At 40.1% G+C, this 12,283-nt stretch overlaps 1 protein-coding gene across 1 annotated transcript; it reads right to left on the reverse strand.

Annotated features, from left to right (window-relative positions):
- Positions 1 to 3,387: 3,387 nt before the first annotated feature.
- pts (6-pyruvoyltetrahydropterin synthase) lies at positions 3,388 to 11,445 on the reverse strand. Its single transcript, XM_020942020.2, has 6 exons — positions 11,235 to 11,445; positions 9,990 to 10,069; positions 9,881 to 9,903; positions 8,180 to 8,236; positions 7,594 to 7,664; positions 3,388 to 5,147 (listed from the first exon to the last, which is right to left on the reverse strand). Exons 1-6 carry the CDS (start codon positions 11,297 to 11,299, stop codon positions 5,024 to 5,026), a joined length of 420 nt encoding a protein of 139 aa, XP_020797679.1. The 5' UTR covers positions 11,300 to 11,445; the 3' UTR covers positions 3,388 to 5,023.
- Positions 11,446 to 12,283: the final 838 nt, after the last annotated feature.

The following is a 12,283-nucleotide window of genomic DNA, read 5'->3' on the forward strand; positions in this document are numbered from 1 at the left end:
TCCACATGTTAATCTCAGGCTCCATCCTCCCCTCCTCCTCCTGATGTTTATTTTGTAATTTGTTTTGGTGATTTGTTTATTGATTAATTGATTAAAATTGTGTTTCAGTGAGTGACCTATAAAAGAAAAGGAAATAAGTAATAAGTAATTGTGAGTGAAATTAATTGTACTTACTGTATGGACTGTAAGCCATACATTTTTCATGGTTTGGGTGGTCCTGCGATTTATACTCTGGTGCAACTTAGGTATTAAAATTTTCACGCTGAAGCCGCGAGAGGCTCTACTGTAGGCTTGTGTGCCAGTGTCTGCTACTCCTATAGACAAATCCAGTGAAATGCGGAAGTAGAGCGGAAGTAAAGCACTGCTGCCATTTCTGTGGTGCTTTGCTGCTAAGAAAGGAGCAGAAGTAGTAGTGTGCTGGTCCTGTAGCCATAGTTGCTTAGACTTTAGCCAAAGTCCTTCTATATTTCCACGTTACGGTAAGAGTTCACTGCCTGCGAGAACCTGATGACACCTTTCAACGTGTTGACCTCCTCTGCGATGGTGTACAGAATCTGGCCAATCCACCTGGACCGTAGACAGTTCTGTCCTTCTATCAGGGCCCTGTAGTTTAGATTTTGACTCTTGTCGCATATATTAATAAAATAATCCTGAATACCTGTAAGAACATTTATTTTACTGCTATAACTCATCATGTTTTTTGTTTTTTTTTCCAACTTGTGGTGTGTGTGAACAACGATGACAGCAAAGATGGAGCAGAGTGTCCACAAAGTGCGATTGGGCAGCGGCTGTGCTTAGCTCTGCACCGGTTCTTTTGCCCACTGTCTCCCGACGGTCTACGCAGGGACACTTCTGGGCCCATCCCAACAGTCAGTCCTGGTTCAGTTCTGTTTTAGTCCTGTTTTAACTTTAGTCCATGCATGAGGTAACGATAAAATATGTTTATTTTGTAATTCCAATTGAACTTAAATGGGCCGGTCAGAGTGTGGAGCTGGACGATACCCAAGTGAAGGCTATTGTTCCTCTTTATAAATCCTTGTGCAGTGCTATAAAAGAACACGTTCTATCGCTCATGGATTTCCTCATGTCTCCTCTTTCTCTTTTTGTCCACTCGATTGGCTCACAGTTGCTGGATTATTGTCGCTGATTGGTCAAAGAGAAAGTGATCCAACTTTGTAGTAAAGGTCTCTGGAGTGTTAAAACAAGCTGTTCCTTTTAAAAATTCCTTCACTCCACACTCACAGGTGACAGGTGGGCAGGGTTACATGAATGTGGGCGGAGTTATCAGGTCATAAGCCCCTCCCCCACCTCGCCACACGCCCACAGCTTTTATCACTGACATGACACTAAACTGTCAGACCTCACACAGCTTCACCTCACACCTCACTGAAGACAAGAGACAAAGAAGTGTAACTGTACTTCAAAATAATAATACTCAAGTAGAAGTACAAAGTAGTGGTCCAAACAATCACTCAAGTAAGAGTAAAAACGTATTTGGGAAAAGTACTACTCAAGTAAGATTAAGTAAAAAGAGTAACTGATGGGATGCTACGTGATTTAGATATTTTGAATATATATATATATATATATATATATATATATATATATATATATATATATATATATATATATATATATATATATATATATATATTTTATTTTATTGGAGCTGTTAAACCTTTGCCACCAAGATACAAGCAGGCGATGCCATCAGGTCAAGTCTGAGATCTCCAGTAAAAATTCATGTTTTAAATCTTTTTTTAAGTGAAAGTGCATATGACAAGTTTGATGTTTTAATAAAGGTGTCTTAAGAGTCTAATCATAACTATTGTGCAGTTTAGACAGTTGTTTTGGTTGGTAGGTAACAGTTACTGTCAGTACTGTCACGATATATGAGAGATTGAACAGTTTCCTTTGGGCGACTTTTTTTTTTGGCTATAAGATTTAACTTTCTTGACTCATAACAGATTTTTATTTATTTTTTTTATTTATTCATAGCAACTCATGTTTTCATGTCTCATTGTTTTTTTTGTTTTGTTTTTAAACCACTACATATGTCACATCTGCTGCCCGTGTCCAACTAGGACGTAAAATAGAACATTTCACCAAAATGTAAAAAGTAGACAGAACTAAACTAGATTTTTTAGGGAAATCTAATTGTATATTCTACTGAAATTATTATTATTATTATTATTATTATTATTATTATTATTATTATTATTATTATTATTATTATTATTTTCACTAAGGGATGAGTTTATAATAAATAGAAATATTGCATATCTATTTTAATCTATATACTGTGATACTGATATTTAAATGAAAGTTGTGCTTTTCTGGTGGAGCATCCGTCACCAGCTTCTCACCATGGAGATATTGCTTGGAATTTTCCACAGTATGGCATTACACTTATTTACCTCTACAGAGACAGCAGGTGACGCCACAGGGACAAGTCACATGTCAGATCTTCGGCCCATTCAATGTAAGAATGCACCTTTTTAGGTCAATAAAAAAACTGTTATTGAGTAAATGCAAAATTAATATATTTAATGCCATACAGGGACATTCTAGACAAAACAACATCGACGTTTGGTGTTGTGGCTCCCTCTAGTGGCAACATATGGCGTAACGGAAGAATTAAAACCCATTTATCTCCTTGCACTTGCCAAAGTCATGCACAGATTTCCATTACAATCAATTGATACTTTGTCGCTTATGTCATCAGCTAACTGGAGGCACTGCTCTGTCTGAAACTCTGTGCCTCTGCTTTGTCTAGACATAAAGTGACCATAAAGAACTGACCTGAACTACAACATGTGAACTGACTTGTGCTTAAACTAGGGTGACCAGATATTCAACATCAAAACCTGGGACATCCCCACGTGTATGTCAGTGTGTAATTAATTTTCTGCATTTCTTTGAGGTTTGGTCGTTTTTAAGCAGCTTTTCCATATTTTACCTAAACAAATGACAATGTATGTATCTCTTTACTGTTGGCAGGTGTCAAATTGGTCCAAAATAGGGACATCTGGGACATTTCTTGTACAAAACTGGGACAAATCACTGGTTTTGGATACAATCTGCTGGGACAGAGGACATAGGGCTCAAAACTGGGACTGTCCAGGGGAAAACAGGGACATCTGGTCAGTTTTTCAGTTAGTCACTTGAAGCCCAAACTCTTAAACAGGACTATGAACCCTAGACTGATCACAGGCTCCTGAAAATGTGCTCTTTAAATCCATTTTGTATTTTTTTTTGTGAGTTTTCAGGCTAAGGGGCTGTGCATTTTTATTCCCCGTAACTGCTGAATATTCCGCCATAGACACACATGCAGTCCTCCCAAAATGATTTCGCTGCGAAGTATCAATATTATTATAACAAAACACATTTTTTCACAGATACCAGTTTTATTGTATCAAAAAGACAGCAGTAAACATGGACATCACAGCTTAAGAGTCGCTTTTGGTTGGAAAACGTATAAATACTGCACATTCACATATACACAGAAATCAGTTGTAGAAAAGACAATTACGTATTCATTTGTTTCATTTAAACAACATCAGACTCACTGAGGGTCAAGAAAATAAAGAAAAGTGGTACTTCTATACTTTGAAAAATTCCTTTAAAGAGCAGCTGTCGTGTGGGAGCATGGGTGATGTAGGTTTGTGGGCGGAGCCTTGTACAGAATCTTACAGCAAACCGTAAAGATGGTTTGAATAGAGCTGAGAGAGATCGCAAAAATTACTCAGACATGCATGGGTGACATATAAAACCTCTTCAGACATGTTTTTGATGAGGGAACAATGTTACAGCACAGGTAGAAACTAAAGAGTCAATTTTGCATAATACCCCCTCTTTAATAAAATGTCAAAAAATACTACTTTGATTGTCAGCTTCACCTGTCCCCTCCCACAACCCTTGAAGTTGTGGAGATGCGAGCCTGCTCGTTGACTTAAATAGTCTAACCTAAATCCATGGTATGTTTAATCATTAAAGTGCATATGAGATGTTTGTGATTCTCTGATTTTGACTTAATTTGGTGGCATAATACCTGATATATTAATAAATATAAATGATAATTTTAGAAAAAGTTTAAAAATATATTGAAAATTACAGGATGTAGAAAGTTCACCATATTGATGACAGCACATTAGAAAAATGTCTATCCAAAAGTTAATTTACACAAGAAATAAAGTTTTTCTGATTATTAAAAAAAACATATTTCAAGAAAATAAAGGCAATGAGTGATGTCACAATTTCCAGGAAGTGAAGCTTTAAACCTGAAAAAATGGCCAAAGATTTTTTAGGAAAATCTTTAAAAGGTGCATTACGTAACTTTTCTGATGGGCGGTCTGCCATTGGCTTGTCTCCATAGAGTTGTCCGGAATAGTCTACAGTATGGCTTTAAATCTAAAACTCCACCACAGCGACAAATACTTTTTTTTTAAGCCAGAAAAACACCTTTGAATTAAAAGTAAATCAGCTGCTACAAGACAAGCCAGTGTGAGACCAGTAAAGTTCTGTAGTGCACCTTTAAACTATTATTCAAGTAAGATCCTTCATTTGTCCAGGAGCGGTTCATTGTAGAAGGTTTCATTGGTGGTCGTCTGGACTCTCGAGTCGTTTTTGTGATCAAGATCATTGTAACAGCTGAACATTCTGCCATAGACATACATGAAAAACACCCCTTCAAGACACCATTGCAAGGTATAAATATATATTTTTTTAAATACTGGATTTTGAATAATGTAATCCTTCATTCATTCATCTTCATCTAGACTCTTTTCATGATGTTTCTGCTCCCATCCAGAAGACATTTTAAAATAAAGGAACAGACTTGAACCACTGCAAATATTTCCTCCTCCAAGTCCAACTCCAGCCTCCTCCCTTCAGCTTCTGGACGGAAGCTCAAACGTCTTAATCGTAGAAACAGCCCAGATGACCACCACTGAAACCGTCTCTACAACATCACCCCTTTCCTTTCTGATCTCAGTTATTGATGGTAGTGTTGAGAGTCTCAGGCCTACTCCCCCCTGTAGACCACGATGTTCTTGTCCGTCTCATGGATCTTGACTTCATACAGCAGGCCCTCAGGCAGCTCCTTCACCATGTGGTCCCAGATGTACACCGCCAAGTTCTCCGTGGTACTGCAAAAAACACACAACTCTTCAGGTTTTCATTTAACTCAATATTCAAGCTCAAGGTTGTTCACGTGACGTTGCAACATTCTAAAATCCCTATAGTTTAAAATGGAGCTGGAGGAAAGGGAAGAACGCTCCAATGGAATTTGTTGTTTCACTGTCAGATTCCGGATTTGTTGTCCTGGTTTATGGTTAAAGAAGACCTATTATGCTTGTGAGTTTTAGACCCCGTTTACACTGCGTCTAGACACATCCTTTCTATGTCTGTAATCAAAGCGTTCCCTGTCCACACAGAAAAGTAAAACCCCCTAAAACACTCGTCACATGATAGGCTGGTGTCACATCGTCCCAACATCCCGACGTCACGTGAGCGGTAAAAACAAGGAAAACTGAAGTTGCAGCAGCTGATTTTGAGTCGAGGGAGATGACAAGTGTAAAAACAGTCTTTTCGTGGACTGACGACGAGGTTCAGTTGTTACTTAGCGTAACACTGGATTTTAAGACGAGCACAGCGGCTCAGAGTGAGGACTGACTCGTTTCTGTGTCCCTAAGTCTTCCCTATCCACACAGCTTTGAGCAGATTTGTTTACTTTTTACAGAAACAAAACCTAAAACCACATGGCTCATTTGCATAAACTAAGCGCTCAATAAAACAGCTCGCTATTGTGCGCTGATGCGGTTCAGCTTCTGTGGGACTAAAGGACACGACTCAGTGGAATATGAGTGTTCTTTCTGTGACAGAGGGGTGTTCTGCTGATGGTGAGTCTGTTCTGTGCTTCTGTCACATTGGAGATGATTCATGTTAAACTTTTCAGAGGTTATACGGTCTATGCATACGATTATACACACAGACCGTATATATGAATGGACATATATTCTAGCCTCTTAGCGTTTTGGTGGTGAATTACTTTGCGGCACATAGAACTACACTATAGGGCGCTCTGGATTATAAGTTGCACTGTGACTGAATGGTCTATTTTCGAACTTTTTTCACAAATAAACCTCACCGGACTTTAAAGGAAACACAACAGTGTGATGGGTGAGTGGTTTTGTTTGTTTGGTTCGTTCACAGTGACTCTGGGCTTTGTTCAGTTGTGGCGTGTAGGGAGGGTGCTGTCTGGGACCGCTGGATTGTCGGTGTGTTCGCAGTGACTCAGTTGTTCAGTTGTGTCTAGAAGTGGCACATTGCTTAATATCTTTGTCCATTTTTGATTTCATGTGGATAAACCCAGTAATTACAAACTTCTGTGTATTCTAGTTAATCCCAATTTGTTAGTATAAATGAACTATAGTAATAAATACTGTGTTTAGATTGAGAGAAATTACATTTAAAAATATAAGTATAGTATCGTATTTTCTGCACTATATCAAAAAAATGACTGTGCTTTATAATCCAGAGCGCCTTATATATGAATTTATTGGGGCGTTTTAGTACAACTTTAGTAAACTACAAAGCTGCTCCACTTGCAGCATTACGGCTCCCGTAGTCAGAAGCATCAGGAGTAATACAGACTGTGATTCCTTTTAATATCAAAATGCACCTGTCAAGAGACACGCTCACAACGCCCACTTTAAACTCAAGGCTACAAGTCACGCAGTAAAACAGTAGAGCAGCTGCGAGAGAATTCAGCATTAATGAATCAATGGTTCGGAAGTGGAGGAAGCAAACTAATTGAGTGCTTGCCATCATTCCAGGTGGATTAACTAAAGAACTTCAGCCACTAAATGATGGTGTCAACAAGTCCTTCAGAGTGAAAGTGTGAGCTGTGTGGGAGCAGTGGATGAGAGAAGGAGAACACACATTCACCAAGACAGAGAGACAGCGCCGAGCGATCGTGGACGCCCGGGCTAAGGATCAGTATCAACTGTGGTCCGAGCTTTCACCAAGACCTGAATCATCACTGAACTGCCAGGGAACAGTAACCACACTGACTCGGATAATGACGAGAGGGATGTGGACGTGCTGGACGCCGGAATCACCCAACTGTTTAACTCGGACACTGAAGATGAAGAATGAGGGATTTGTGGACAAGGAATGAACTGAAAAGGTGAGTGTAATGTGTTATTTTTAGTTATAACTGAACAATTATGAGTTAATGTGAACACACTAACAATTTAGCTTCTCAGACAGTCTTTTTTTTTTCGCGTTACAATTGAACAAAGTTGAGAGTTATTGTGAACGCGTTAAATAAAGTTTGACTGACTAATCTAACTATTGTGTTTCATTTAATGCACCTTATAGTCCGGTGCGGTTTATATGTGAAAAAAGTTTGAAAATAAACCATTCAATGACTCATAATCCAGAGAGCCCTATAGTGCCCTATAGTGCAGAAAATACGGTAAATGTAGAAATGTGTTGAAGCAGTGACACCAGATTTTCAAACAATGACAGGGTTATATTATGAAATAGTACGTAGTTGATAAAGTTTATAATGTGTTGGACAGTACGTACCTGACAACTGTGGCAAAATATGGAACATCCTTGTCGAGATTTTTATGGTCCAGTGGAGTCATGATCACATCCTGCACACGACACAACAAATACTGGGTCAATTACAGTGTAACAAATGAAACATTACAACACCCACTGATGTCATGAAATACAGACTTGGGTTTTAAAGCTACAGTATGGAACTTTACCTGCATGGAAAGTACAAAAGTAAGGGAAACAGAAACACATTACACATTACAACTGGCATGTATCCCGCTAATGAAACTACTGCACATCACATCGGGTTTGTGAATTTGTATCGTTTTGAATAAAGTGTTTGTATATTTATGGAACATTTCGGTGGAGGAGTATGCTTGTGGATTCGGGTCTTGGACATAGTACTGCTACCTACTGTTAAGGAGGGTCATTTTTGGAGAGCTCACTCACATGCCTGGATGACTCTAAAACCTCTTCAGACATGGTTTTAATGAGAGAACAATGTTATAACCTTGTAGAAAGCTCCAAAAAGCACATTTTGCATAATACTCCCTCTTTAATTAATATGTAATAGTTAAAATATATTTTTCCTTTCAAATGTGATTATTACCTCGATGCATCTCTTCAGGTCTGTCAGGTTCATGACCATGCCAGTCTTAGCGTCAATCTGCAACGGAAATGTTGATGAAATTTAAAGACATATACACAAAATAATACATTTAATATAACGCTGTGTCAAGATTTTTGGAGGACCTATGTAAAACACTGTTTAGGGGCCTTCTGTGTTAAAATTACTACTACAATAAGTAAAAAGTAAATAAATGTGTATTATTTGGCCTGGTTGGAAGTGGTGGACCAAAGCAAGGCACAGAGCTCATGTACACACATGCATGTTTTATATTTGTGCTCCCTGTCCTGTGCATGGAGGAGACGAAAAAGTGAATGACAGGGATTTTGTGATGGATGACCCAACATGGACAGCCACCATCATGATGCCACTCCCTCCTGTCAAAAACACACTGATCTTCTGTAGGCCTTGTAAACCTAAACACTTTAACTAAACTAAAAACAAAAAAATTAAATCACGAATAGAACGAATATGCAGCTAGTTTAAGTAGTGTCACGACTGTGTATTGCACAAACACCGCTCATGTTCAGCATGTTCAACACGTTCTACAAGTGTCCAAACAAAGACCAGTGTGTCATCTTACCGCTAAAACAGAAGAACTGAAGGAACAGCGTGTAGCCAACTAAACACCAACTATTCTTAAATGGAAACTTATTTTTCCCTTATGTGCCAAAGCCCCGGATGAGTAGTTATGTTAGTAAAACAACACAATTTTAAGTAGAAAAGGGTATATAGTATTAAAATTAAATTAAATTAACTAGTTATAGATATCATCATCCATCATGATGATTCACTGTAAACACTGCTAAACCCTCGTGAATGTGTGAACAGTGAACAATCCTTATTGAAGCAAGAGCAGATCTGCCATTAGTTCTGGAGCAGAGAGAAGTTTTACCTCGTCTAGTCTCCTGTTTAACCCTCTTTGCTCCACACTGTTGTTTAATACATAAACTCACAGAGCAGCGTGTCACAGCAGGACACACATCAATATTTAAGAAATATAAAACAGTAGTGCTGGTTAGCTGTTTAAGGTTGCACTAACATTACATCCTGAAACAGCTCTTTTATTCTGTTAAATGAAGGTTTAACTGTCAGAAAAATATGCCTCTGCATTTTAGATGGTATTTTCTATTTTGATGACATGGGTACTATAGGAGCTATTCCACTTATGATACTTTGTTTTTCTACTTTTTCCCCCTACAAACTGTCACTTAACTGAAGTCAAATTTAACAATATCCAAATCTCTTGATACAATACTTTCACAATATGTATCTCAAGGTATGATATTTATTGGAGGCCAACACAATTGTGAATATACTATTTTCCTTTCATCATAATCCAAATAATTAAGATTTACAAGTGCTTCATAACAATTATCATCATGTAGATTGGACTGAAACAGCAAAGGATCATGGTCTATGTAGTTCTATCTGTTGTTTAGTTGTTGCTGCTCCATTACAATGACTTTAAGCAAAGAGACTGTGATTCTAAATATTGTGACAGCCCACGATGTTCTAGTGAGAACAATACAATATCACAATATTTCGGTTCCTGTTACATCCCTAGTATAACTATGATAAATACTGACCCCAGGACAGGTGCTATTCCACTAAACCAAGTCAGAATAATAATAATTAAAAAAACATGTAAACCTGTCACTTGTAATATAACATGAGGCTCACCTTCCCTCGTACAGTCACCTCCACTGTGAAAAACAAAGAACTCAATTATATTCAGAAGTCATAATGTTGAATAATACAAAAATAAAAATAAATGAAATAAAACGCAGACCTTTGTAGTTGTGTCCATGTCCGTTGGGGTTGTTGCATTTCCCGTACACCTTCTTATTCTCCTCGTCGCTCAGGGCAGGACTGTGGACACAAAAACAGCAGAGAGATTAGAGAAAGAAGAGGAATATATGATACAGTCCAACTATACATATATCTTTATAATATTTGGACAAAAAAAAAAGAAAATAGAAATATATTACTATTAAGCTCAGGTTTTATGTAACAGATAATACTCCCTACAACTGTACAACAACTCACCCTTATGTGGTAAAAATGGGGAGGTTGGCTTTATTGGATCTATACAACTGTAAACGGAAAAATGTAAGGTTGCTTATTTTGACGGGGTAGCGTGAATCGATAGATGGCAATGTCCATTTATAATAATATAATAAGCCACAGCTGCCCTGGGGCAGACTGACGGAAGCGTGGCTGCCAATCTGCGCCATCCCCCCCTGACCACCACCATCACACGCACACATGCACACACCCCACACACCACTTTCATACTAGGCAATGGGGGTGAAGTGTCTTGCATAAAGACACAACAACAGTTTTCTGCGACTGGCGCCCCCCTGTGGCTCCTGATTTTCCCAGTGTCTCCCATCCAAGTCCTGACCAGGCCCGGCCCTGTTGAACTTCTGACAGGATCAGGCTTTGACCAGTCGATATGAGGCTGAATAGTTGTGCGTGGACTCGGCGCACACTGACGCCGTCCCAGTGAGCTGCTGCTGGCAGCTCATTTCAGTCTATTTACCAGGCACAAGTAAAGGCACCAGGCAGCACCACGAAGCGTAATGCGCACGTCAGCACGCACATTCATCAATACTTTGAACAATAATTATAAGAAAATCCAGTGTTAAGTTTGGAAACATGCCCGGAGAATAACAGTGAAACTGGTTTAGACTTTTTCCAGGTACAGAGCGGGTTTGTTCACTGAACTGCACACAGCAGATATGTTGTTATATATCCCTGATTCAAAGCCTTAGTTTAGCACTGGATGTTTAGCCTGGAGCTGTCCTACTCTGGCTCTGGTTTAGACCTGGATCAGTCCAGTGTCGGTCCAGTGTTAGTCCAGTTCTAGTCCTAGTAAGAGCCACACTCGGCGCGCACGGGCAGTGTGTGGCACGGGCAGTGTGTGGCACGGGCAGTGTGTGGCACGGGCAGTGTGTGGCACGGGCAGTGTGTGGCACGGGCAGTGTGTGGCACGGGCAGTGTGTGGCACGGGCGTGCGCGTAGGCAAACCAACCTGTGGAGTCGGTGACAGGCGCTGAAGCTCTGGACGCGGCTGATGTACCCGATGCGTTCCGCCATCTGAGCTGGTACCGGAGAGAGAGACGAGCTCTGCGGGAGGTGTGAGCGGGGAAAGGTCCAAAGAGAAAGAGCCGGGAACAGATGGAAATGAGAGGCCGTTATTAGCCCGGAACACAGGCTGATAAATCCCAACTGTCCCAATCCGACCGAGCATGCGCAGTAGTGCTCTTTTCTCCCGCGGGCATACGCAAACGCACGCACGGTGTATCACGTGATCGCTTTGACCAATCAGAGCGAGAGGAGCTAAAGCGGCGCAGCGCGTAGCCGAAGCTAATGATTATAAAGTGTTTGTTAAGACAACTGAAGAATTTTGAGCTGAGAAAAAGTGTATGATCTAAAAATAGGTAAAAAATCCGACATTTTTGAAAGTTGTAGGTGCCCTGTCAGCCGAACACGAGCAGTTTGTGATTACATTGCGCTCTATGAAAAAAATCTTCTCTCGGCCCATGGGATTTTTTCCGCTGTAGTACCAGTGAGTGGCCACTACGTCAAGGCAGCTACAAGCAGCAACACTGTATCCACTTATTTTAATAGATCCATGATAAATCCCCAGAGGAAAACCCCGCCCACTGCAGAGAGTCGGCCGCGGATTGGCTCAGTGGAGGGGAGGGACGTCACAACGTGGTGATCACGGCAGTGTGCTCCATGAGAGCGCTCCGTGCACTTTGGTTTCAGGATGATGGTCCGTAAAGAAAAGAGCAGCGTGCGCACGGTCAAGTCTGTCCAATTATGTGCACATAACGCGGGCGGACGAGACCTCTGCCCTGAGCTCCTGAGTCTGCCCTTCAGACAGAGGAGGACAACTGTCTCCTCACTTCAATAACCCTGTAGTCACCTTCAGTGTCTAATTACCGGAGATGGAAGGGCAGGGGCCTTTTTTTTTTATTTTTCCTCCAGTGATCTCCCTTTCCAAAATGAAAATTACAGTGCGACAAAGTGGGCTTTTGTCCCATTTAAAATTTACATGATCATATTATCATTCAT

Source organism: Boleophthalmus pectinirostris, unplaced genomic scaffold (genome assembly GCF_026225935.1).
Source record: "Boleophthalmus pectinirostris isolate CB_2022bp ecotype Guang Dong unplaced genomic scaffold, ASM2622593v1 HiC_scaffold_14, whole genome shotgun sequence".
Lineage (NCBI taxonomy): Eukaryota > Metazoa > Chordata > Actinopteri > Gobiiformes > Gobiidae > Boleophthalmus > Boleophthalmus pectinirostris.